At 40.2% G+C, this 27,567-nt stretch overlaps 1 protein-coding gene across 1 annotated transcript in view; it reads left to right on the top strand.

Moving 5' to 3' along the window:
* LOC148059815 (plexin-B1-like) overlaps window positions 1-27,567 on the top strand; it is a 46,000-nt gene that overhangs the window by 10,542 nt on the left and 7,891 nt on the right. Inside the window, exons 3-29 of the mRNA XM_087782110.1 lie at window positions 12,002-12,078; window positions 12,207-13,080; window positions 13,256-13,501; window positions 14,489-14,671; window positions 16,522-16,650; window positions 17,371-17,471; window positions 17,543-17,675; window positions 17,797-17,953; window positions 18,483-18,591; window positions 20,235-20,343; window positions 20,614-21,369; window positions 22,091-22,192; window positions 22,477-22,596; window positions 23,003-23,096; window positions 23,276-23,445; window positions 23,625-23,776; window positions 24,074-24,179; window positions 24,359-24,495; window positions 24,564-24,737; window positions 25,235-25,463; window positions 25,532-25,774; window positions 25,844-26,017; window positions 26,088-26,236; window positions 26,296-26,396; window positions 26,458-26,675; window positions 26,757-26,935; window positions 27,005-27,071. Of these exons, the coding sequence (XP_087638236.1) occupies window positions 12,208-13,080; window positions 13,256-13,501; window positions 14,489-14,671; window positions 16,522-16,650; window positions 17,371-17,471; window positions 17,543-17,675; window positions 17,797-17,953; window positions 18,483-18,591; window positions 20,235-20,343; window positions 20,614-21,369; window positions 22,091-22,192; window positions 22,477-22,596; window positions 23,003-23,096; window positions 23,276-23,445; window positions 23,625-23,776; window positions 24,074-24,179; window positions 24,359-24,495; window positions 24,564-24,737; window positions 25,235-25,463; window positions 25,532-25,774; window positions 25,844-26,017; window positions 26,088-26,236; window positions 26,296-26,396; window positions 26,458-26,675; window positions 26,757-26,935; window positions 27,005-27,071 (5,211 nt within the window). The 5' untranslated portion in view covers window positions 12,002-12,078; window position 12,207. The remainder of the gene's footprint in view (window positions 1-12,001; window positions 12,079-12,206; window positions 13,081-13,255; window positions 13,502-14,488; window positions 14,672-16,521; window positions 16,651-17,370; window positions 17,472-17,542; window positions 17,676-17,796; window positions 17,954-18,482; window positions 18,592-20,234; window positions 20,344-20,613; window positions 21,370-22,090; window positions 22,193-22,476; window positions 22,597-23,002; window positions 23,097-23,275; window positions 23,446-23,624; window positions 23,777-24,073; window positions 24,180-24,358; window positions 24,496-24,563; window positions 24,738-25,234; window positions 25,464-25,531; window positions 25,775-25,843; window positions 26,018-26,087; window positions 26,237-26,295; window positions 26,397-26,457; window positions 26,676-26,756; window positions 26,936-27,004; window positions 27,072-27,567) is intronic.

Genomic DNA, 27,567 nt, shown 5'->3' with positions numbered 1-27,567 from the left:
ATGTATGCCACACTTTGTGGCCATTTTGAAATTTGGACAAAAGCTTTCACAACTTTCTCCGTCATTATAAGTGTTAACTATTTTACTCCATGGATATGTGTTTAAAATTCCAAGACCAAGGGGCTAATTCTGTCCCACAAAGTATTTTTTTGTGGCTAGGAGAATTGTTGGTTTTACATCAAAGTAATTTAATAATTATGATGATATTGCGACTTGTAAAGATACCTGTTTATGTTTATAATAAGATACTGAATAGAGAATATTAATGGTAACAATTCCACACAGGCATCTTATAACGGAAAAATAATGGACGTTGAAGACATGTTAAAATATATTGCCCCCCCAAAAAAACAAACAAACAGTCAGACGTGTTCTCCCTGTAAAAGACAGTTTGGTAAAAAATAATTTTGGCCAGGGACCTCGCCCCCTATGTGATTGAATTTGACATCACTAAGACTACATCCACTCATTTTCATTGTCCCTAGACAAATGTGAATGGTTCTGATACTTTGGTGTGGATTCCAACTCGACTATCCTGCAAGAGCTTATAAAAAGCCTTTAAGTACTATTTTAACAATCACGAAAACGAAATGTATATATATATATATATATATATATACTGTATATACAAACAATATTTTCTGTAACTTCCAAGTGAAAAACAAGTGGAGGAGAAGGAGGTAATCGATTGATTAGCTCCGTGTTTATTCAAGGCTCGGTTACAGTACTTGGTTGTCTGCTTGTAGTTCTACATTTCCCTGCACACCTCCTCACATCCACAGTAATAACGATACATACTGTAAATGCACCCCCTTTTCTGTTGCCCCTGCACTTCTTTGTTGTGTCCCCACCTATCGTCGGATGAACCCCGTTGTTTGATCAATCATTGATGCTCCCAGGTGTCTGGTGACCTCGGGCAGAACTCTGATTGGATCGGTCGACCTTGATGTAGACAGCCGCACCCCACTCCTTCGCCCCCGAAACACACAAAGCTCCTATACCTCGCGGCCCCTCCCTGCACTCCAAGAGCCAACTTGAATCATATTCCAGACTCCCTCAATCCTTTGCTGTATCTTATCGCAGTCTGCAAGCTCTCCCCCCTACCGGATCAGGAAAAGCCAGTCTCAATAAAAGAAGCAGTGGGGCTCCCTAAGCCATTAGCCATATTAATGTTGAGTCCACGCCTGTGCCCCCTTCTGCAACAAAGACCTTATGGAGCAGTCAGGTTGGCATTTATGGAGAAGCACTGATCTTTCGTTGCGCAACCCTCTCGGTGGCACAGTTGGTGGTGGTATTGCCATCTGATATTCTCCCTTTTAATTAGGCATAAGCACTGGGGTGCAAGGATTGATAAAGCAAGATAGCAACCACAGATGGAATAAAAAAATAATTGTTTTTTTGACAGTCCTTTAAGGACAATGGCAGTTTCTTTTTTTTTCCGATTATGTGGAATTATCGCTTTTAAAAATACAAAACATGGTAAAAAAAAAAAAAAAGTTCATCTACAGGATCTAAGGAGTTCATTACATTTATTTCACAATTTTGAATCATCGAACCCTAAAGATATACTGATTTCATTTTTTTTTCTTCTCTGTTACAAGTTTGTATATTCAGTTATCCTGTTATTATCTGAAAGTATGTGATTAAGAATTGGAGATTTTTATGAATGTATTTAGTTTTTTCCCAAATTGTAACCGAGGGCGACAACAGAGGTAATTGTAAATGGATTATTGCGTCAAACTACGTCTCCACCCAATCCATTGTTTCAGTTTTTGAGTATTAATATTGGCGTTACTACTCATTATTGATTACTTTCATTTTTTAAAGTAAAAATCCTTCTCTGAAATGCAGAGATTTAACGTGCATCCTCTTACCCGCCCCCTTTTCGGCACACTGTGACACACACATCCATACACGTTTTTTCCCAAAGTACAAAAGAACACAACACTAACATTGGTGCAATGGGAGACAATTCTGCCGAACAAAGTATTGACTTAACAAAGACAAAAGTAACACTGGGCCCTTCTCATCAATCATGTTTGATTTTCTGTCGGAGATGCAAATGTCACCGTGATGAACGTTTGTGTTCGTCCGTCTGGGTCGGTATTACAGGCACATGTCCCTAAGCAAGTCGGAGACACAGTCTATTAAGCGTTTGACAATTGAGGACCTCCCACTTGAAAATATCAGCTCCGATTTTCATCCTTTAAGCTTGCTCCCCCTGGAAGGCGAACACCAAGACGGGGCACAAAGGCGTGTCTCTGGGGGCGTCCATTTTCTTTCTAATGAAGCTGTCGGTCACTTGACTTGTTGACAGAAGGCCAGAGTATCCCACCCACCTGCCTACTCCCACAAAACCACCAGCTTCCCTTATTTTGAATAATAAAAGCCCAGCAGACCTTCGTCAATCCAAATATTTTGGTCACAGCATCATGCGAGTCTTTCATTGTTTGGCAATGTATGTCATGTTGGATAACCTTGGTGCTGTTTACTGCAGCAAGTGCCACTAGAGGTGAAGACGGCACTTTTGAAAGTAGTAGAAAACTGCAATATTTTCCAAGTGAACATGTCTAGTATTCTAGTAGTCCACTATTTCTCATCTCATTTGACTCCTACAGTTCTTGATTGGATTGAGATCTACTGTAAAAGACGGATTAACCTACGGTAAAGTCTCTATCTGCAACCTAATCCATTGATGGATACCAGTCAAAACTATTTTAGATCTCAATTTCAGTGGGCAGGACTTAAGTGCATTTTCTAATGTGAATATTTGAATTAAAAGAGTTCTGTACAAACTGACACATGCTGATGAGTAAAATAGATGAATTTAAAGAGACGCTGTGAATGCAACCTTTCTTTATTTGGGTATTAAATTAAAAAATAAATGATTATTTTTGCATAAATGAGTGACAAAAATGAGCTTTTGCCAAATATACGTAAATTTGGTGTTGACAAAATCATTGTTGTTAAAGCTGTTTAACCATCCGTTGGTTCTGCCTGGAGCAGATCCACCATCTAATCACACACACGCAAAACAACAACACAGCCGTGTTGAGTAAATTAGAATGACATATGGAAAAGCAGAAAGCTGCCGCTGTTTTTTTTTAGCGTTTCATCTGGATTATATCTGCTCTGGCTGCGGATGAAACAAAGCTGTTTATGCTGTTTCACAGCAATTCTAGCAAAATATACAGAGAAACGTTCTTCAGTATTGTTCAGATATTTCAATACACATGTCTATTATACTGTACTGCATACTTAAGGTTGTGGTACGTGAGCCTTGATGTTTTTCTGGTGACCACGCCCTCTTTTTTTTTTCTTCATTTCAGTGAAGCCATGGCTGACACTGAAAGGGGATTATCTTGTGTGGTTAAAGAGAACACACTGCTATGCCAAATCCTAGAGCTTTTCACAGCATCAGCAAAACAAGATGTATCCGTCAGAGTGCATCAAGGCAACGTACAACATATTTTAGTAGCACTGGCACTATAGTGTTTCACAAAAACCCTTAACTGTGTGTTGTACCGAGGGTCCCAAACTCTTACCATGGTGCAGCCAGGTCAACTTCACACGTGTTAAACTTGATGCCTAAAGGCTAAAACCGGCACGCCAATTTTTGTTATGTGGCACACTGGAGGGTGTGCTCAAAATCAAAGTGGATTGATACAATCATATAGTGACCTAGAAAAAATGTCAGTGTTAAAGATAAGCTAAGGAGCTAGCAACAGGGGTAAAATGATAAAGAGGAAAATGTATTTTATTGGAGTGTTTGATAAAAAAAGATAAACATATAAATGATGAAAATAGATTTAATATCAAAGAATTAAACGACAATATCACATTATGATGGATGCATACTTCCATACATACAGTTTAGTTGCATACAATTTGTTGAACCTATGACCTGGACGGCATGTTTGGCCCCTCCCGTTGACACCCCTAGTCTACTGTATTCCCAGGTACTTTTAAGCCATTACAGATATTTGTTAGTAACCTGAAAACATGAAATGGATAATGGGACAGTGACAATGACAGTTTAAATGCATTTGTTTACTTAATGTTTGAATGCATGTGTGTAAAAGATGCTGTCTAACCTTCACAAGGATAGTTAAATGGTCATATAATAGTGTAATGGTTTCAATGGCTCTGTGTCAGAACAGCCGTACAGTCCGACCCTGACATAACATTTGTGAAATGTTTGGCATCCAGATCGGCTCCTGGGATAGCTGCTATGGTGGCGAGGTGTGTGTGTGTGTGTGGTGGGGGGGGGGGGGCTCGACAGGCAAAGACTAGGGGGAGGAATTACTAAGAAGCTTGAGACTGACGGGATGCAGGCCTGGCTCAACTCTGCTTGTAGGAGTCAAAGGTCCGTCAAGGGTCATTAGCTGCAAACCTGTTGATGAATAAAACACGTCTTGTTCACGGGTTCATTTTGCCTCACATCATAAATGAGTCCCCCTGGGAATAAAAGAGTGTCTTCTATGCTGGGCCTTTGAGAAATTGGACTGGACATTTTCTCATCCATGAAACTTAAATGGGAGAACGAGCACAGAGCCCAGGCACATTAGCACAATACTCTGGTTCACTATCAGTAGCATTGCAGCTCAATATGGCCTTTCCATTTTTTTTTTAGTCGCCCTGATTCAATAAACTACCAGAAAAACGTTCCTGATGTTTCCCAGAGCTCTTTGAGTCATCAGTTATCCTAAATTTATCATGACGATAATAAGACAAGAAGGCGTAAGAAGCATCTCTGCAGTTACAAAGGGGATACCAGAAATGTGGCTACAGACAGTGAGACAAGCGGATTAAAATTGTCCACAGACCGGGAAGAGACCGCCACTCTGTATTCACTGGACCCAAGCGCGTCGTCACGCCAACGATGAATGACAAAGGGCTTTCTCAGGCTATTGAGTGTTTTGAAAGACGAGGCGACTGCATGTGTTTCTGTGAGCGAGTGCGCGCCTGCAAGTGACTTGGAGTGGAGCAATGGCTGTACTCCCCGTAGGTGGTAATTTATGCAGCGCATTCACAAACAAATTAATACACATTCACATCCCACGGGATCCTTCTTTGGCACAATGGCCGTATCAGTGCTGGCTTGATGACGTGATGCTTCATCTGAAAATATGGCCACTTCAATCCCAAAAAACCGAACAGACGCTTAGCAGAAGAAATTAATATTGTTAAAAAAGGTTGATGGCAAATGTCAACCAATCCCCTCCGGGAATACATACAGTCCTTCCATGATGTCATTGTTATTAGCGGCACACAGCTGGCCATGGCATCAATGGGAAGATTTCTACTCCCTTGTTATTGCAAAGAGCATTAGCGGGTGTCGGTTATGTGAACGCGGCCTAATTTTCTGACTCAGGCCCCCTAAAATGATTAACTTCATTCCTGACACGGATGTCTTTGGGCTTGTATTGACCATGTATCATGTCACCGGTGAGTCATCTGTCATTGTAAGTAAGTGATTAAAAAATTTTCTGATGGCGTAGAATGTTGAGCTAATGTTGGCGCAAAGGTGGTATAATGGGTAGTTAGTTATCAATCCTTTCTTTGACAAGATATGAGCTAGTCCTCGTCACCTTTCTATGCTTTTTTATGCGACACTTTCTCTCTGACACATCCCTTTTTCTTCTCTGAACACACCCCTATTTATAAGGTGAATAAAACCGATGGTTTATATAAACAAATCATAACAATGGATAATACAATTTAAATGCATTTGTCTGTCATTAGGAGCTGTGTGCATAAATATGTCAGTATTTCCTGAGTGTCCCTTTGGGGCCATCTGTTCTCCAGTCGTCAAACTCATAATAATAATAATTCATGCATAATATAACATCTTTGTGCCGTCATATTTCACCGTGGGGAACATGGAAAGTGATTGGATCACTTGCGGGGAAACGTCAATATTGATTAAGTTGCCATAAATTTCTTTTTTTGTGAAATGTATGTTTGTAATGATGATCATGAATGTGCATCAATGACATGATTTAAATGTCTTACAGTTAAAGGTGGGTCATGAGTGTCATGTTAAGCAGCTCGGGCTAGCACCTGCTTTCTCAGAGCGCTGCTCTGTCCACACTGAAAGGACCCTGTCATAAATGAAGTGTGGGTGTGTGAACTTGGGAAAAAGTGCTTTCTTTCTCTGCTTGGATGTGTTTGTGTGCGAAGGGTCTCGCCTCAAAGGGAAGTTACTCAGTTATCCTGTGTCCGTTAGATGCTAGCGGCCAGTAAGAGGAGTGAAAGGGACACTATTCCCTGAAGCCGAGTCAGACAGAGGGTCTGTTAAGCCCACCGGAGGGGCGGAGAGACAGACCCTCTCTGTGTGAACGTGAACCAAGTGCAGCGCGATGGCCTTTGACTCTCAAGAATGCCACGGAAATGGAGAGGGGCCAAACATCTTTAAGTCTACCTTTCTTAATATGAGCCCTTTTATAAAGATAGACCTTTTCATCTACTGTATATAAACTGCTTTATTATTTTGCAATGAGACATTGCTACTTAATATCACATTGGTGTTAATGGGTTCATTTATAAATTATACTTATTTTTTCAACATTGTTTTTATGTGGTTTGGTTGATTAGAAGACTTTAATAGTTGAACATGGCTGAGGAAAACAATGGTGATGTTGTCGTATATTTTTAAAGAACCATTTTTGAAAGGCATTGTGACCAAATATTTCACTTCAAGTTATTAATCACTATCGGGTCCTTATTAGCAACTAATTTAGCATTCATACATATTTAATACCATTTATGTAAAACTCATCGAAACTTGGTGACATGTCTTAATTGAGTGAAACAATTCATAGCTTATTTATTTATTATATATATTTCATGATTAAACGCAACATATTTTTCTTTCATGGTATTGTCATTATGTAAGCATGTTAATGCTCTAAAATTGTAAAAAAAAAAGAAAAATTAAATGAGAACAAGTCAAAAAGCAGATTGTTTGGTTTCTAAAGTGCACTGCCTCATTTGCAAAGAAGGAAGTGCTTCATCAAGATCTGTGAGCCATGACTACTTGATGGTGATGAAGGGAGTGTTTGCGAGGCAGATCCCCAAATGCATATTTTGTGGTTGGAATTTGATACGACCGGATACCTCTCAACCTTAAAGCCGAAATTATTTGCATATTGAAATCAGGATCAGAATCATAAACTTTTATTTCCAGTGATATAAACACAACATAGGACTTTTTTTTGGTGTCGGTATAGAATAAAATAATGAAATAAGATGACAGACAAAATATGCAATAGATGAACGGAACCAAGCACCGAGGAAATGGTAGTTGAAGTGAAAACAAAATCAGGCTGTACGTTCAATCCTTTATTTGTTATGGTTGTCAGTAGTGTTAGTTAAGACCTCATGCACTATTGAACAAATCCTTTAATTTGACCAACTTATTTATTGATTCACTTTGCACTATATCCTGTCTAAATGTAATTTTGAGTATCGACATATTTTGTACGGTTAAATCCTTCATGAACAGCTTTTAAATAAATTGCTACGTTAAAATGTACATGTTATCTGGTATAGCCTTAAAACTAAAATACATGTCCTTTTAAGGGATAATTTAGCTGCATTGAATGGTGAGATTCTTTGGATGACTGAAAAAAAAATCTTTAAAGACAAAATTTGGAAAAAATGGAAAATAGAATCTTTATTGTAATATGAAACCATCTCAACCCTAAAAAAAATGTTGCCTCTTTACTTATCACTTCCTTACAGTCGAGAGGATTTATTAAGTTTCCATGTTGTATCCTTTTTGCTGTGACATCTCCAGCCAAGGAGTCTGGGGCCCCGGGGCCAGACGCCAGCCAGCCTACCAGAACATCACAATGCAGAGAAATGCTTTAATGGCCCAAAGTACCCCACTGTTCCACTACGGATGACCTCACATATATTATGGGGTCTTGAGTGTTCAGCAGGCTGTCACAGACCGTTTAGAGCTTTAGAAATGAATTTTCACAGTTGAGTCTTAATAATTATTAAACGCCGACGGACATGCAGGGAATGTGAGATGGACAAGAATGGGTCGGGCAAGAGTTCACTGATGTGACCACAGTCTGAGAACTCGGAGGACTGTGCATGTCTGTGCTTGTGAACGAGCCAGGATGTTTACAGAGACAAACTCTTACATGAGAACCAACATGTTTAAAGGGTAACTAATGTGTTGATCTAAGTGTTTTAATTCATCTTAGACTATTGTATGTGTCAATTATAATACTTTGTTTTTGTGGAGATTAAATCTTGTTCACAATAACCACATCCACTCTGTTCTGATTGGTCAAGCACTAAGGTTTGTCACTGCGCATCATCAGTCCTGGAAGTCACCGCCTCCAAGGGACTCATTGTATAAACAAAGCAGGGCATGATTACAGCTGGCTGGAGGAGGAGTGAAAACATTATTACGTCATAATGGGCTTTGCTCTTCCAACCTCTCTTTTCCTGAGATTGTATTTACTTTATAAAGTAATAACTTCAAAAAAGAGCATCAATTTCGAGCATCAAAGGCTTCAGCGATTGAAAGAAATCAGGAAAGTTTGTTTTTTACATTAATTGCCCTTTTAAGGTTTAAAGTCTATCATGAATAAAATATGTGAGCAATCAGTGTTAGATTTGATTTTAGATTGCACGCATCTGCCTCCCCTTCTGTTCCAGTGACTGCCTTCCAGAGCCCTGTCAACATTGTAATGGTCTACCAGGGGCTATTTATAGACTTTTGGACTGTGCCCCCATGTCCACTCATGCTGCATTCCAGACAATGCTGTGAAGATTTGAGGCCATCAGTGAATTTTAAACTTGCTTTATTTGGCTCAAAAGTCTAAATGTTAATGATTCGTGAAAGCTTGGCAAGTGTCGACCTTCCTCAAAGTTTTCCCTTTTTAACTCTTTTTTGGTTATGGAAGAAGTCACCGAGCTATGAGATCTGTAACTTTTACAAGAATACACGAGTAATGTTTTTGGCTCCCTCTTATTTTCATAATGACTCAAACTACAGCTGGTCCAAGTCTAAAGTCCGTCTTCGTCATTGCTGGTTTGGTAAGAGGAAGTTCCGTGGTGATGGGTTCGCAGGAAGTTTAAAATAAGTTGACCTCGGCCTGCTCAGTGGTCAAAGAGCAGTTCACATGAGAAGAGTACTTTTGGGACATTGTCTTTCATTTTTCCCAGGCTTGTTCTGCATCTATGTTTGGAGAATTCAGCAGTTAAAGGTATAGGAAATAATGTGATTTTTGGCATTGGTGAAGGAAAAAAAACAAACTCCCTTTTAATAGGCCAAAACCTTGAACAGAACCAGACTTGCTGTGTAAACGGTCTTCTGTTGGGAATTGCTGGATAGTAAATAAGAGACAGTGAAGAGCAGGGCAGCAGAGACCAGACATGGACATGGAGAGGATCTTGGATCCGGTGCTCTTATCAATGCAAGGTGAAGGAGATCTTAGATCCAGGGACATTCTCTGGAGATACTGACATCTGTAATAAAGGATTGTAGTAATGTTATCTGATTACTTTCATTTTCGTTCATTGAGTAATACAACTAAGTGTAGTCGGTCTAAGAGTGAGTATTATGTGATGTGTATAAAACCCTCCAGAGTCACATATTGCTCTACATAAGAACAGAGAACAACAACTTTGACTAAGTTAAACAACTGCAGTAAATATACAGTACAACACATTGTTAGGATAATTATCAACGCTGAAAGTGATAGTTCACCCAAAATTCAAATTTCACATATTTTTTACTCACCCTCATGTCATCTAATGGTTGGGATTATTTTTAGAGTCATCTGTTCTTTTAATATTTATAGACAAAAAGTGTATGTTCATTTTAGTGTAGTGACTGGAGCTCAGTTGTCTTCGTCTTCATCTTCCTCCAAAAGAAACATCCAAAATACCACCATGCTGCTCGTCTGTCTGACATATTTAGGCTGAGGTTTAGACTAACAAACAAGACTATATTTTAGGCATGTTTTGAGTGGATGATACTAGGTTAAGTATTTTTCTGGGGAATTCCTCATGTCGAGGCTTCAATACAAGATGGACGTTACAGGCCAGCGCCATGGAGGTATTTGGATGTTTTTAAGTGTATTTTTAGACGAAGATGAAGATGAAGCTCACCACATTGAAATGAAAAAAAAAGTTATTTTGCCTGTAACTTAAAAAGGAGCTGTATTTTATAAAGTAATGGAATTATATTTAATTTAAAAATTAAAACATTTTTGTGGCTCCCAGGTCCCCTGCTCTAAACCTGTTGCAATTGCTAGTCCCAATAGTAGTGATATCTGTGTTATCGGAAAATGAATAATGGCAACACCTTCCAAAGCAGCCATGTTGAGATCGGGTTTAAATTTAAAATCGGAATATTGTTGCCTACAATAGCACATTGAGTAACTCTTTGCAAACAAGTGCTCACCAGCAGCAGCATCTGTTTGAGCACTTTTTTGCCATAAATTCGGGTTTAACACCGGAAAAAATTATTGATTATTTTTAAACTCTCCTAAAGAGATCTCAGAGATGTGATGCATCATCCCGCCATCCAATTCGTCTTAATAAATCATGAGCCAGGAAGGATAGTTTGCTTTAGCTGTATATTTTATAATCACTTCCGCTTCCTTCTCAAAAGGAGTGTGTGCATCTTCAGCCCTGTTTAACAATCTGTAATGGAGCGGCGACATTTCACTTCCAAACGCTCTTCCATGATGGGCGTGGAGGGTTATTACTTATCATATTACTTATTCCGCTCATAAATAAGTGAAGACGAGCACTGAGACACACTCGTCTACTTACGAAAAAACACGAGCACCTGCTCCAAGATCGCCTGCGGTCATGCGCACACACCCACACATACTTTTAACCCTCCGCCTTTGTGTCGGGAGTGTTGCTTCAGTAAGGTGACAATTGGGTGAGATGACACCACATGTCTAATGGAACTACAATCTATTCTCTCTTAAGACCAATTGTGCATGATGTGTCTCATCTGACCGCCTCACTTGCATCTGGAGATTTGCCGTCCTCTGTCATTAAGAGACGTGTTGGTGCGTCAGTAACGCGTGCTGAGTATCAATTTGATCCCTTAATGATGTGTTTCTGACACAAAAACGAGGTGGTACGTGACAATAATGTACTTGTTTATTCACACGTAACCTTTCTACCGAGGTCAGGGAAAGGTCTGAGGAGCTTCTTCAATTATTCAAGTGGTTTTAGCACAAATGGAGAGTAAGTGTCCACAAAGCACTCTCTGTGGAGGTGTTGAAGGATGGTTGTTGTGATGGGAAATGATGGTTGTTTTGAATCTCCCGAATCTATATGATACAGCGTCTGTCTGTGATTTGATGCGAGCCAAATATTTTTAAACCATCATACGAGAGGCTACGATGTCTTAAAGGGGCAGCTAATATGCAAATCCAACTTTACTGACTTGTTTCAAATATAGAAGTCTTCCTCTCCATGATTCATTAAGTCACTCAATATGACAATGCACTTTTTTGTAAGTTACTATGACGTGATTATGTGCTTCACTCCTCCTCAGTGGGCAGGGCTTAAGTGCGTTTTCGTTAATATTTCATTTAAAAGAGTTTTGAACAAACAGACACGTACGAATGGATGAATTCAGTAGAGCTTCAAGATCGATTTAAGAGACACTCAAATTAACAGGTTATATGCCCTTTAAAACCTTTAATTTTTTTGTATTTTCTTTAATGTTTTAAAGTTTCAGCAGCAGCTGTTCTAGCACTTTTTTGCCTTGAATTCGGTTTAAACACTGAATAGAGCCACTGTTGTCTGAAGGCCTTTGTTACAGTCTTCACTTCAGTGTGGGGCCGACGGGCTGTGACGCCTTGTCTGAGGAGCTTGGACAGAAGCTTGAGTTTTTTGACATCTTGTTGTTGTCTCTCCTGAGTATGGTGTGTCTATTATGTATGCCCTCTTGTTTTTTTTGCATAGACAGATGTAGGTTTATAATTATGTTGTCATTCCTCCACAGAGGCAGAGAAAAGCAATGGGATATGATTCCAGGCGATAGGCAGGAGGAAGTCTTCGTCTTAACAAAGATCACAGATGGTGAGAATTTCAGCTGCAAAACAAGACCCTTGGTTCTTTTTTTCCTCATTGGAAATGGGGAACTAATGTGTTGATTTAAGTGAAACAAATGCATTTAATAGTAAGCCTGTTCTGTTGTGCCTTCTTAGAATGTTTGCCATGCTACATGGGAAGACCTGTAACGCCACTCTAGTCGTGCTCTTCATCTCCATTGTGATTGCCACCCCACACCGACGTTATTACCCACGATTCACTCGAAATGACACCCATTTCCAACACCTGGTACTCCACCCGGACCCACGTGTGGGTACAGTGTATGTGGGGGCCAGGGACCATCTCTTCCAGCTGGACGGACTGGACGGACTTCGGCTGGAGCAAGAGGAGATGACCGGACCCCTGATTGACAGCAAAGATTGCCTCCCTCCTGTTACCGAGTCCAACTGTCCTCACGCTAGGAGAACCAGTAATCACAACAAACTACTGCTGGTGGATCCGAAAGCACTGGAGCTGATCACCTGTGGAAGTGTCCACCAGGGCACCTGCCAGAAGCGAAGTTTAACGTCAATCAGGAAGGTCGTCTTTTCCAAAGAGAGGCCCGTGGACACGCAGTATGTCGCCGCCAACGACCCGGCGGTGTCCACGGTGGGGCTGGTGGTGGCCCCACGTGGAGGCGGGAGGACGGTGATGTACGTAGGTCGAGGTTACACCTCCAGCCATCCGCCCATATCCACTCGCCATTTATCATCGGAGCCCATGTTTTCCTACGAGGAGACCGCCAAGTTGGCGGTGGCTGGGCGTCTGTCTGAGTACAACCACCATTTCGTGACGGCATTCAAGCGGCGCTCGCACGTCTACTTTCTTTTCTATCGCCGCGACATCAAGTCCGTATCGAGGGAATATCGTACGTATGTGGCCCGGGTGTGTCTCAACGACTCTTCCTACTATTCCTACGTCGAGGTTCCCCTCGTCTGCAGATCAGCGACAAGTCCTTCGTCAACCTACAACCTCCTTCAGGCAGCCCAGGTATGCAGTCAATACCGTCTATCTAGCTAATAGTAGTTGGCCTTCAAACATTCACTAACTGATACTTAAAACCACTATTTAAACTTTAAAAAATCTGCTTATTTGATTGCAACTTAACAGAAAATGACCTGCTTTTTCACTTGACTATGTTTGCTACTCGCCTGTATGTCTTAAGGTGGGACGAGGTGACGACCTTGAGGGTGAGGACCTGCTGGGAGTCTTCTCCACGCGCAGCAGCTCCAAAAACAATAACAACAACTTTGATGCCTCGGCTCTCTGCGCGTTCCCATTGGACGAGATAGACAAACACATGGACTCCACCCGAGACCTTTGCTACACCGAAAATGGCATCATGGAGGGAAGAGGAGAAGTGGCCTACATAGAGTATGAGGTCAAGTCCAGCTGTGCCATCTTGCTTCCAGTAAGAACTGTGTTCACTAACATTGCCATGCAAATCTCACTGTTCTTCACACCCAGATCTTTCCCAGAACTCCAGTTCGGGATTATTTAATAGAAAACAAACCTTTTATCCTACTGTCCTGTGATTTGGTGCCCAAAAAGATATGTTGGATTACTGTGTGGTTGCCCCACGATGCCAGCGGAAAATATTTTAGGACAAGCATACACACATCATTAAGCCTCTCTGTTGTCTACTTTATGTAGTCCTGAGCGTTCTGAACGCAGCCATATAACAAAGGATTCCTCCATTAACCAGATTAAAGTCAGACAAGCGAAGGTTTTCTTATAGATGGACTAGCGTAGTAATGAGGCCATTGTTGAAATTGCCCAGTGCTCCCAAGTGCCTCTGCACAGCTGCCCCTCTACCACAAAATCCCTTTCTCTGTGCAAGACGTTCGGGTCCGTGCAAAAACCCTGCATCGTTTAGAAGGAATTGTTTGAGATCAATAAAGGAGATGAACCCTGAATCAGCTGCGCTTCTTCTTAATGAGCACTGACAAGAGAGGGAAGCAGATCCTCCAGTCATACAAGGACAATCCCTTATTTTGAACATGGTATCTTAAGGAAATCATGAGTGTTCTTTCTTTCGAGTTTAAAGTTGATTAGATAGAGATGTTGACGAAAGGAAGCAATTCTACTTCTTACCATATATTTCAGTCTATAAGTTTCTCTTAAAATCCTTTAATTTCTCAAATTCATCTATATATACATATACCTGTATATGTACTGTATATATAGAGTACATATGTGAAATGCGTTATACTGTGTAAGGTACAATCATGGCACCTGTTAAGAAGACTTCCTTATAAAGCAGATTTCAAACTGTAAGGTTATCAGTTACACAGGAGAACATAGGAATAATAATACAGTATTTTTCTTCAAGCTTAGTTTAAACCAAGAGGATATCATGTCTCAAAATCATGCTGAAGAACTTGTCTCTTCTGTCTAGAACACCCTGAAGAAATATCCCTGTGGCTCGGACCACACCCCGAGCCCAATGGCCAGCAGGATTCCAGTGGAAGCCAAAGCTGTGTGGCAAACCGCGACAACACATCTGACTGCGGTGGCCGTCAGTGTCCGAGACAGGCACAGCATAGTTTTCCTCGGAGACTCCAGAGGAACTCTGCACAAGGTAGCTTCACATTTACCCTCTCCGCTCTCTTCCTCCTTTATCAGAAATGAAAGTCTACTTTTGATCATGTATAAACAACCAAATGGCCGCATCTGGACCCTGGGCTGGATTTTCCCATATCTGTTTTACAAGACTTTCAAAATAACATCCTGAACCTGAAGATGGTAATGATGGCAACCCTTAAGATGGTTTCTCAGGAACCGCAAATTCCTGCTCCAGGACCCGTGACAGGAGAGATTCCCTGGACTCATCATGTCATCTTATGGTTCACATTTGTTTTCCCTTTCTTCCTTTACTCTCAAGCTTTGTGAGTTCCCTAATATTTTTATCCCCGATTTTGCAGCTCACACAAATAAAAATGAGTCCTTCCCCACAAAAGCAGACGCCCTATGCCAGCATAAACATGAATTTCATTTGTTTCTAGTTCATAAAAAAAGGTGTGCGGCTTGGAACATTCCAGTCTTCCCAACATTCCAACATCCACACACTGCTGTTGATCCTGTTCTTAATTCCTTTTGTTCTAGGGATTTGTGCGTGCTTGTGTTTTACTAGCTTTAAAATGGTTTGTGTATCTAGGTAGGAAGAGTTTTGTCATTCCTGCCAAATTAACTATCGCGTGTATTGTCACAAGATCCACGGATCAGAAGGTACATGTGCAGGCAAGATCAGAGGATTGCAGACCAAACTTTGGTATATTAATAGGGGGGAGGGTCTAGTAGTAGTTTGTGTCATACATGGTATTTTTCGGGAGGAGATCAAAGCGTCACTGCATGTGGCCATCACAGTCATCTATTTAAACAGGATTATTGTATTGTAGCAGGACTAAAATTCCAAACCTAATACGCTGTGTGGATGCTTGCACTTGGATGGGTTCATGCTTGACAATCAAACTACACTCAAGTTAGCAAATTAGTTGTGTTGCAACAATTTAGTACAAAGTGTTAGATATGATGTACAACTGAGGTTGATGTGGTAAGAGAGCAGCTGCAGGTCCGTCTTTTGACAGATATAATACACTTGAAAGTTTGTTTGCGTTTGTTTTGCTATGAACAACTACATATGTATGGAGAAAAGTAGCAGTTTGTTTAGCAGTACGCTAATTTATAAAAAGTCTGTAGATGTTGTGTTAACTAAATAAATAGCATTTAGTAAAATAAAAAACTGTTTTTTCGTAGGAAATCTTTCCTTGAAGGGAGTTTTGGTGCCAAATATAATTGACTATGTTTACTCTCATAAGGAATCATAAGGCACCAGTTCATTAAGAATGTCATTTAATCATCTCCATTTACTCTTAACTACAATATGAAACCACATCGTCTGCCTCAGTATAGAAGCGTCTTGAGCACAACCACACAACCTAATTCAATCATACAAGGGGAGATTAGTTTGTTTATGTATTATATTATATTATATCTATGCGTTTCAGGAATATACTGGGAAGCCATGTGTCAGTCTCTCACCACTGTCTTCTCAAATATGCATAAATACTTCTAAAACGTCCGGACGTAACCGACCAGCCTCCTACATTACGGCCTGAGTGCATCCTCATAATGGGACAACTGAAACTTCACTTTCCATCGGTGAAGAAGCGCGAGCCTTATGGAACAGGGAACGAAAAAAACACTTCTAACCCTGTTAATGTGAGGGTAACAGGAGAGTTGAAATGCCTGGGAATCACTTAGGCGTGAGGTGTCTTCCTGTGCTCCAGATTCAATTTGACGGTGTGGTAATCGCATTCCTGCCTACTTTGGACACAATCCTGAGTGTGATTTGATTTGCTGATAGAGACAAAGTTTAAGTCCTCGACTGATTGGGATTCTATTGCTACAGATCTGTTCTTTCTTCTGCAGGTTTATCTGGGAAAAGATGGCCGCATAGAGGTTTATGCAAACTTGACCGTCGACACCAACTCCCCCATCAACAGTGACCTTCTACTGGACCAGACCGGAACACACATTTACATCATGACCAAGAATGCTGTAAGTTTAAATAAACTTCACTTTAAATGATGGATAAAAATAAAGCTCTATCTCGTGGTGATATCATTATTATTTTTTTCATTTAGTTAATGAAGTACTTTTTGTGTTGTATCATGGTCATCATTTAAGGCCTTGTAACTGAGGTTATTAGCATTTCTTGTCTGTACATACACTGCACCACCTCCTGGTGGCGCTACCATCAAGACGATCCCCGTTCACTGCTTCCTGATTGCCTTTGCCTATATTAAAAATAAGCAGTAACATAAATAAAAAAAGAAAAGCTCCATGTGTGTATGTATGTATGTATGTATGTATATATATATATATATATATATATATATAAAAAAACATCACTTTTTGTTATTTTTTGCTACCATGGACTTGCCAGACGGCTGAGTGAACAGATGCAGCTTTTTCCAGGCGTAATTCATTTGTCAGACTTTTTCAAGCTTCGATACTTCCTCAAGCTGTGACCCTGCACCCAAAATGAAGAGCGAAAAAGTTAGGAGAAAGGGGGGTAACAGGACAGCTGGCCGTGGAGGTCAAAGGTCACTCACCCTTACGTTTTAGGCACAGTCAGCGGGGGGGGGATCGGTGTCAAACAAAACAATAGTATCGATTAGGGAAAAGTGGCCTCAATTGTTGTGACACAATCCTTTGAAGTACGGACGGTTTATTTATATAATTTTTTTCAATAACTTTATCTGTTCTGACTCTTAGGTGGAGAAGCGGCCAGTGGCTGAGTGTGGAGACCACATGGACTGTCAGACCTGTTTGCTTGCCAAAGACCCCTACTGTGGTTGGTGTGTTCTAGAGGGGCGGTGAGTTGCTGTTTTCTATATCCCACTCCCTTGAAACGAGCGCTCACTCCCCTCTCTACATGGTGTTCTAGGTGTGGTCAGCGCTGGGAGTGCCAGCGGGGGTATCTGAGAGGACACTGGTTGTGGAGCTTCAACCAGACGCAGCAGTGCCTCAGCATCCAGCAGCTCAGCCTTTACAACATCAGCAGCGGGGAGAAAACTGATGTAATAAAATCATACACTTATCTATTGCTCTTACTGTGTTTGCACACGCCACTGCCTCTAAATGGATTTTAAGTAAGTTTATGCAGCTTTTATTAACCTTGTTGCTTGTGATTCTAATCAGATCACAGTGTCAGTGGAGGGTCTTCCATCCATAGCGGAGGGAGAGGGTTACTCGTGCTTCTTTCAAGACACAGAAAGTCCAGCGTTGCTCACGGATGTTGGGGTGAAGTGTGCTACTCCTGATGCCAGCAGGCTACCTGCTATTACTGTTGGAGATGGTGAGTTAAGAAAGCCAGCCCACCTTTTCAGTTCGGCATCTCTACTCACGCGATAGAAACAACAGTGCGAGGTCGAGTCAGCTAAACTTTTTTAACATTCACCCAGTTTTACCATAACTACTGATTGTTTAAAATGAATTAAGGATAAGCTTAATTCAATAAATAGGTTTTTAAATAATTGGTTAGTAATTAAGTTATATAATAAAAAAAAATTCAATATTAGAATAATAATCAAATAATACAATTTCATATAATTTGAATGTAGAATCAATAGTTATCCCAAGTAACAATCAATAACTGCCATAGATGTCTTCTTGAAAATGTAGATTTTTAACCCAAAAATATCATCATATCGTATCAATTATCATGCTTGTCATTCCTTGAAACTTGGCAGCCCTGGTTTTAAGCTGAATATAACTATCTAAAACTTTTATTTTGTTACTTTTAATATGTATTTACAGGAGGCTAGCAATGATAAATAAACGTGTTGCTTTCTTTGCTATAAACTATTGTATTTGCTCTTTTCCAGAGTTTGTTATGGTCACACTTTCTCTGCGTTTCTTGAACGTGACGGTGGCAGAGACGGGCTTCACATTCTACGACTGCAGCTTGGTTCAACAGCTCTCTGGACGCAGGCCGTGAGTTAGCTTCTTATTTACGGTTCAAGTGGTTTCCCCATGTTATAAGCCATTTAAATACATATTCTGCATTTCTAAAAAGATACTTAACCAGGCACCCTGGAGTTATGTTTAAGAAAATATTAATTTATCTAAAGCATTTCACAACAAAATGATCAGCAAAAATGTATATCTCCTCAACAACAATAAGGTTTGTAATAGTTGTGCATAAAGGTTGAGATTTTTAACAAAATGAAATCTATCTTCTAGTCTAACAAATCTTATACATTCTTCAGAATAAACATGCTGGTGTCACATGTGTAAGAATCTAACTAATGTATAAACAAAAAGAAAAAAAAACAGTAGCCTATTTTTCTGAGTTCGGTTATTCCTCAAAATGTTGTCTCTTAATATGTCTAATGTAAAAGGAATGTAAAGAATATGTCAACTGAACAAAAACAAAAAGAGAGGTTCATATAGTTCAGAGTTTATTTTTCTTCAGCCTTTTTTTTGTTCGATATGACCTTATATCACATGAACGTACAGTATGTCTTATATATGAGGATCTTGATGCAAAATGCAGTAAAAAAAATGCTCATTACATTTTAAGTATGTAAGTTGTGTAACCACTAAAAATACCTATAATAAATAAATAAAGAAGCCCCAAAAGCACAAGTCTGCTATTGCACCTGATAAATAGGAACAGTGTCAATATCAAGTGCGTCATATCATGTGACCTCAAAACCAAAAGTTCTGTGCTTTACCAGTTGAGCTTAAAGATGGATGTTTAATTGTTGTTACTTTGAGTACATTGGTCTGTGATGTGAAGATAAAGTTCAAGCTTCACAAACAAAAAAACACGGACATTTAAAGAATTTTAATTTTATTTAATTTCAGTGAGAACAAAATCTAAGAAAAAAGCTGACATAAAAACATGTTTTATGTTATAATAAACTAGGGCTGTGTATTGGCAAGAATCTGGCGATAAGATATGTATCACGATAAGATATATATTGCGATACTGTGGAACAATGATGTACAGTATTGTTTTATTTAAGGATATTTACAACAAATTATTGAGCATATACTTCTATCAAATGGGAAAGTGCTTGTAGGAAACTGCTTCTCAAAATATTAACAAGAAATGAAAACTTATATTAACAACGCACAATGAAATGCATTAACGGTCTCAAACAACCCAGAGCAACATGCAATATTCAATATCCGACAGTGTTTAATTCTTTTAACTTTAAACTCTTTTTTAAAGCCAAAATGGGTCCAAACATCAGCTGCTGGTATATCCTTTCTTTCTCAGTCTTTGCTGCCATGTCGCCAGATTTGTTGTTACTTTGGCACAGAGGAAACAAACAGTAAAATAAATTTGAAGTAAAACGTTTTTTTTTCTTTTTAAATATCGATACAGTGCTATTGAATATCAGTATTGGGAATACAAATATTTGGGGACTATATCGTTACATCAATATTTTCTTACACCCCTATAATACAAATAATTAGTAAAATGCTTTGTTTGCATAATATTGGTTCAGTTATTGTTAACAGTCATTGTGATTGTGTAATGATAAAACCTGTGAGAAAAATAATAGATTTTATTACCTTGTGTTATCTTCTACACACTCATGATGTCGCCATCTCACCTCTCATAGGTGCAAGGGTTGTACCAGCAGCCGTTGGGGTTGTAACTGGTGTATTCACCAACATGTCTGCACACATGAACGCCGATGCAATCGTGGAGTCATCGTCTACAACCGTAACGTGAGTCAGCGTCTACTTGCTCAGTAGATTTTAGATAAATGGAACACTCGGGTGGAGTCGGGTTTATCTGTGTCATCTGTGTTTCATCGCATACTTTTTTTCATCCATGTTTTGTCTATTGCTTTGAGAATACTTTCAATTATTAGATTGTTTATTTACAACTTGAGTTTCTTTATATGTAAACACATCATTGTTTGTTTCATCCTAATTTTTTTTTTTTTTTCCTTTCCCTTTCTTTTTTACCTTCCATGTGTCTTTATTATCATTTAGTATCAACTGCCAGCACCCACCACCACCACCACCACCTCAACACCTACCACAACCCAGACTCCACCAACTGTTCTGTCTGATGCAACAACAGCAACAGTCCAGCCACCACCCAAAGAGACGCCTGCTCCCACCTCGGCAGCTGTCATTCCATCTCACACCACCCTAGTCTCACCATCCAACACCCCCGAAGCCCAGTCTCCCACACTTTTGGCCACTACCGCTGTCTTTATCAGCTCCACCCAGGCCACCTCGATGCTCACGGATGCCAGCTCCTCAGGGGAGGCCATCTTTGATATACAGGGCACGACAGACGGAAATGTTGGCACCACATTTTCAGAAGATATCGTAGGAACACAAAAGGATTCTGAAACTGATGTCCCTAATGAAATCATTGATGCCACAATATCCAGCAGCACCTCTCTTATCATGTGGGACTCTGATGAGGGTCTTCTAGGACCCTCTGGTGAAGCAGTGGGCTTCTCGCCAGAGAGTCCCACGGTCCCCAGCCACGTATTAAACGTGTTTTCTACTAGTAAGAGTTCACAAGGAGTGTCTGTGGTGACAGACAGTGACTCACTTTTGATGGCGAAGGATTGGGAGAAGCCTGAGGGTGCGGCAGACTCGGTCTCTGCCACAGGTTCTCCTGCTGGAGACACGACCACACTGTCCTATATTGACATACCTGATGCTACTGTTGACCCCTACTATGAATCTACTGAAAACATCCAATCAGATTCTCCTGAGTTGGATTATACGGTGAGTTAAAATGCATTGGCATGAGGGGGCAGGACTAGTGTATCCAAAACTGTTACACCAGATTAGGAGCGTTTACAATTTTCAGAAATTTGCAAGAATTAACTATTTATACCATTCAAAATTCAAAATGTAATTATTTTTTATTTGAATATAATATAATTTGTGACTTGTATGGGGTCAGAACTAAAGTCACATACATCAACAGGTTTACTCTTTTCATGGTAGAGGCACAAAGTAATCTGGATTACTGTCACATCCATAAAGAAAAAACTGGACTTTGAGTGCAGCATAACAATCGAATCCCTTTTTTATCTCCATTCTGCTCTTTTAAATGGTCAACTTGACTGCCAATCGCTGGTTTGAATAAAATAAAGCATGGATTATTGGTGATGGTGATTGGCTGATGTATATTAACGTCATAATGTCCTGGGAAAATCTGGGATTCTGGAAAAGTAGGCAGTTATCCTCAATTCTCATCCGTTAAATCAGAGCAGAGTTTGGAGTAAAACATCGAAAAATGATCGTACAGTGTCAGCTATTTATGTTTGATTTTTTTCTTAATTTCGTTAGTGATGTTAATTAATACCTCTTTAGTGCTGTTCCGATTTTTGGAACGAAACACAATTTAACACTAGGTCTGCTCTAACCTTTTATTTACCTTTTTTCTAGAAGTATTTTCAACACAACTCACAAATGTTTCGATATTTATGCTGTATTGCAGCACGAGTGCCCATGTGTGGAAAAAGTGCAGGATCCTTCTCCGTTTCCAGTGAATGTTGAGCGTAAGATCACCCTGGTCGGACAACACCTCAACCTGTTCCAGGTAAACGATGCTTTGATAATGATGAAAATGATGAAAATGATAATAAAGTATAGTCAGTCAGAGGTCTCCAAAACTTATTTTTGCAACAGTTAAATGTTGTCATTATATTCACTGTACGACCGTCAGATAAAAATAGTAGACTTTTTTTTAATTTCTATTTTTGTTCTTTCCAAATGTATTTATTTTATGAAAAAATGTTTATAATTCTGAACCAAAATTGGTGTTTATTATAGTTTATAATACATCTAATTTGACCATAATTGCAATTGTTTTTCTTTATGTAGGATGAGACATTCGACTACGAGTGTGTGCTGGACATCGAGGACCAGTCAGTAGTGGTGGAAGCAACTGTGGAGGCAGATCCAGCATCTTCAGTCTTCTTTATTACCTGTCAACCACACCAGGTAGAAGACGCTCATGATGAATATGATGTCGTAGTTTCTATCATTTAACAAGAAAAACGTTGCTTTTGCTTTAACTTAATGTTTGTTAGAACTTAATCTTGTTTCAGAAGATCCCAATTTTATTTTGGATTATTTTGGTGCTGACAAAAACTCTTCCTTCACCATCATTATGAATATAATGATTTAAGTTTATTAGATAGCTACATGTGTCAGTCATAGCTCAAATCAAATGTAAAGATTTACAATAACCCTTAAATTACTCGACATCAGGACAAAAATGTAAATCAATAAGCTGCATGATGTCTTCTCTCTGCATTAGTCTTGAACATTATGGTGAATCTTTAAACATTTAAAGGAGCTGAGCTTTAAATGAAACCGGGGTTAAGAAAACTGGCCTGTTTTTCAGTTTGCATACAAGTCTCCAATGGAGGAATACGCAGCCGTGATCAACGTCAGGAGAAGAGATGACTTCCTCATTGACAGCGCAGACGATCTCTTTGGTCAGTGTTGAAGTCAGCCGAGACTTCGAGTCTCTGTCTTCAAGATATTTTGTCTATATTTCCAAGTTGTCTTAATAATTATAAATTATTTTTAACATGTTTCTCATGTTACTGTCCATAATTCGTCTCTTTCAGTATCTGCTTGTTCATGTTGGACATTATTTAAAAACTCATTTCAGTGACGCTTTTCAACTGCTCCGTGGGGCGGTCCGACTGCAGCCGCTGCAGAACCGCTGACCCAAAGTACGGCTGTGTGTGGTGTGGGGGTACGACGAGCTCCAGCTGTTTGTACAAGGACTCCTGCAGCGACAAAGTCATACACACCTGTCCAGCACCTGTCATTCACTTTGTAAGTATTGTTTATTTCTTCGACCTTCTGCAGAAATTTTGCAAGAACTGTTAGTTAGTAAGTCCATCATCTTGAGTTCATGAGGGACTAATGGAATCAGAATCAGTAACTTTTATTCTGTGGTGGCAGTATAATAGGAGAAAGCTATCATACAAACGCATCTTTTCAATCACTTTTAGTTGGATCCGGTGTCCGGTCCAGTGGAAGGAGGCACCGTCGTGACCATTTCAGGTTCCAACCTGGGACAGAGAGCCGAAGACATCGAGAACTCTGTGATGGTTGCCGGTGTTCCGTGTAGCATCATCCACAGCAGATATGAGGTTTCTTCAAGGCAAGTAAAATACGCATTCAGTCTATATCAGGGGACCCCAACCAAGTCATTTTTACTAGATAACAGGTTTATTTAACATATTTAAATGTCTTGATGTATAAAGAGTAACTAATGTTACTCCTGAGGAAATACCATCTTAAAAAGCACCTTTCAGAGAGAAATGATCAATAGAACAGAGATTATTTTGACCTTTTTTTTCTTTGTGTTAAGTAACACATTCCTCATGGACTGGATTCAAGTCCCACGACCAGGGGTTGGGGACACAGTTCTGACCATCCTGTCTTTTATGTTCTGCAGGATCGTCTGTGAGACCACGGGCAGTGGAGGAGAGAGGAGCGGACAGGCTTCAGTCAAAGTTAGAGGAGGAGGACATGGCCTGTCTGCTCAAGCCTTTCGCTTCCAGGTCAAAATAGTAATGTTTATTTACTTATGATCGAATAATTCTGAGTCACAGTTTTGACCTTTGGACTGTCTGGCGAGCTGATGGGTTTTTCCAGAATTCTCTAGTGCCTGTTTTCTCTATCTGTAATAAATTGTCTACTTCCTGAATATGCAGCTCACTACTTGTCCCTTTCAATCCAGGATCCTGTTCTGAGCGGCATTTTCCCAACCCAAGGGCCCAAAGCAGGAGGAACCTCTCTGACAATCCGAGGTCGGAGACTGCAAACGGGACACCCGGGAGATATCAGTGTCCTGATTGGAGGAGTGCCATGTCAAGTGTAGGTGTCTAAAAAACGTCTTTAACATTTCAGGTGTTGACGTTAAACGTGCGACTCTCTTTCATCAGACTTGACATCCACGAAGATCTCCTCGTCTGTCAGACCAGAGGCAGCAACAGAACCGGAGACCATGGCATCATGGCGCGATTTGGTGGCGCAGAGCGCCCTCTAGAGGGCGTGACGTATCATTACACACACAACCCCAACATCACGTCTGCTGCTCCATCCAAGAGTTTTGTCAGGTGGTCTATCCTCACAACCTTAAACAACTGGTCATATTTTTCTCCCAAAAGATAGAAAAGACTGAGCAGATCTTAACAGTTGAGCAGTAGTTTTTCTTATGTATTTATAAAAAAATATTTATTAGCTTCTTGACAGCTGTGCCATGGCAGACTGAAGAGCAGTTAAGAGAATTTGAAGTATAAATATATTTGATGTTGAATTTATAGCTTTACGTGCAAGGAGTGTTGTGATTTAAAGAGGGCTAATATCTTATTTTTTTTTTTGCTTTTTTAAGAAAGACAAAACTTTTCATTCAGAAAATATTGGAATATAATTCGAGAAGCCCTTTTTCTCAAAATATTTACTGGTTTCACGATGCCAAAAATTAAAAATTGATTGTAAAATATGGAAGAGGCTTTCAGTTTCAATGCAGTGGGATTCTCATATGATTTAGTGAAAAATATGGATAGAAACAAGGATAACAAACACTAAAATATTATGTTCTATTGTCGTCCAGCGGGGGCCGAATCATCCGAGTCACCGGCAAGAACCTTGATGTGGTGCAGGAGCCAAAGATGCGCGTCACTCTCAGTCCTCCTGACAATTTACCTCCCCGGAGAAAAAGAAACATAAGACGGAGGAGTAAAGGCATATTGAAAGGAAGAGAGGGTGAGTCGGTGAAGAGATGGAGAAGGATCGTTCCGGAGTCCGACTGTCCTGATGGCACATTGTGTCAAGTCAAGCAGGTGCGTGTGAAGCATTTCAAACCAATGCACAGCCTTTTTGTCATCATCTAAAATTTGTGTGTCTGTAGTACGAGACACCCTGCATGGTGAACAGCTCCACACTCATATTGTGTCCGACGCCGGCGGTGGGTTCGGAGGCCCGCAGAGCCAGAGTCAAAGTCTATTTCCTGCTGGATAGTCTACATTTCGATTTCCACGCTGTGGCCAACGAGGCTTTTAGCTACGAACCAAACCCCAAACTGTTCTCTCTGAACCGTAATGACCCGAACAAGCCTTACCACCACAAGCCAGGGAGCATCATCCCTGTGGAGGTCTGTAATAAAAACTGTGGCGACGTGAAGAACATAATGCAGAGTTTAAAACTTCTCGTCATCTTACAGGGGGAGAACTTGGATCTGGCCATCCTCAAACATGAGGTGGAAGCCCGCATAGGAGAAGGACGGTGCTCGGTGAAGACCCTGACGCGCAACCATTTGTACTGTGAGCCCCCGTCTCGGCAGCCGTCTGTGTTATTGAGCAAGAAGCAGGACATCGTGGAACTACCCGAGTTCACCGTGAGTGATCAAATGTAGACTAAGAAAACGTGAATTTTCAGAAATTAAATTAATTCTATTACATTTTTAGGTGAAAATGGGAAACTTGAACTTCTCCCTGGGTAGAGTTCAGTACGACACCCAGGCTCAGTCTACATTCCCGAAGGAGGCCCAGGTGGGCGTTGGGGTTGGAGCCTCCATTGTGGCTCTGATTGTGCTCATCATTGTTCTCATATACAGGTAAATCGAACATCTCAAGTGTTTCGAGCGCCTTTTATGTAACTATGATCTATTTCCAGGAGGAAAAGCAAGCAGGCTATGAGGGACTACAAGAAGGTTCAGATCCAACTGGAGAATCTGGAGACAAGTGTGAGAGACCGCTGCAAGAAGGAATTCACAGGTTTGAGTCAAGAATCAGAAGAAAAGTTTCAGCCTTTAGTAAAACTGTTTTGTTTCTTCAGATCTGATGACTGAGATGATGGATATGTCCAGTGATTTGGTGGGATCAGGGATTCCTTTTCTGGACTACCGTGGCTATGCAGAGCGCATTTTCTTCCCTGGCCACCAGGAGTCGCCACTGAGGCGAGATTTGGACGTCCCTGAGAGTCGCCGGCAGACTGTGGAGCAAGGCCTGGTCCAGTTGTCCAACCTCCTCAACAGCAAACTTTTTCTGACAAAGGTCAGTCAGGGGTTGGTGAAAGGGGGTGTCTCCATGAATGATTTAGTTCTAGCTAACCTTTCACTCGCGGTTCTTTTTCAGTTTATTCACACTCTGGAGGTCCAAAGAACCTTCTCCCCCAGGGACCGGGCCTACGTGGCCTCGCTGCTGACGGTGGCCCTGCATGGGAAACTGGAGTACTTCACTGACATCCTCAAGACTCTGCTCAACGACCTGGTGGAGCAGTATGTTGCCAAGAATCCAAAACTGATGTTAAGAAGGTTAGGAAAGGAGGAATGTTGTCACCAATCATAATTGTATCTAAAGTGCCTTGTGTCCTTTTCCTTCAGAACGGAGTCCGTGGTGGAAAAGCTTCTCACCAACTGGATGTCTATTTGTCTGTTCACTTTCCTGCGGGTATGGATTTTAATTTGTAGTTATAAGAGGATTTGCATTTGTGAAAGGACAGTTTAGATGGTATTTAGATCCAGCTGATTTACCAGGGATTACAATTTTAATATTAAGCTAAACAAAATTTTCTAAATATCCATAATCCTTTAAAAGTTTTTTAATGTCAGGGGTCAAACAAAGATATTTACCAAATGAGTTTATTATTATATTGTATTTTTATTCTTTGAGACTTGATTTATCTTATACTTGTCTTTATTATCTTTGTGTTTTTCCTACTTTATCAAACTAATTTCTTTTCTTTGACATCTATTCAACACATATTGTTGGAATTATTGTCTCTCTTCTCTATCTAATCTAAGACACTGATAGGTCGCCATATCAACAGGAACATAAATTCACTTTGATTTTGACACAACTATCCAGTGGGCAAGAATTGCCCCAGAGTTTAAATGACTCTTTAAGGCAATTGAATCAATCACATAATGTTTGTTTTAAGGTGTTT

Source organism: Callionymus lyra, chromosome 19 (assembly GCF_982586985.1).
Source record: "Callionymus lyra chromosome 19, fCalLyr1.hap1.1, whole genome shotgun sequence".
Lineage (NCBI taxonomy): Eukaryota > Metazoa > Chordata > Actinopteri > Syngnathiformes > Callionymidae > Callionymus > Callionymus lyra.
This window is presented reverse-complemented; position numbering and strand designations above follow the sequence as displayed.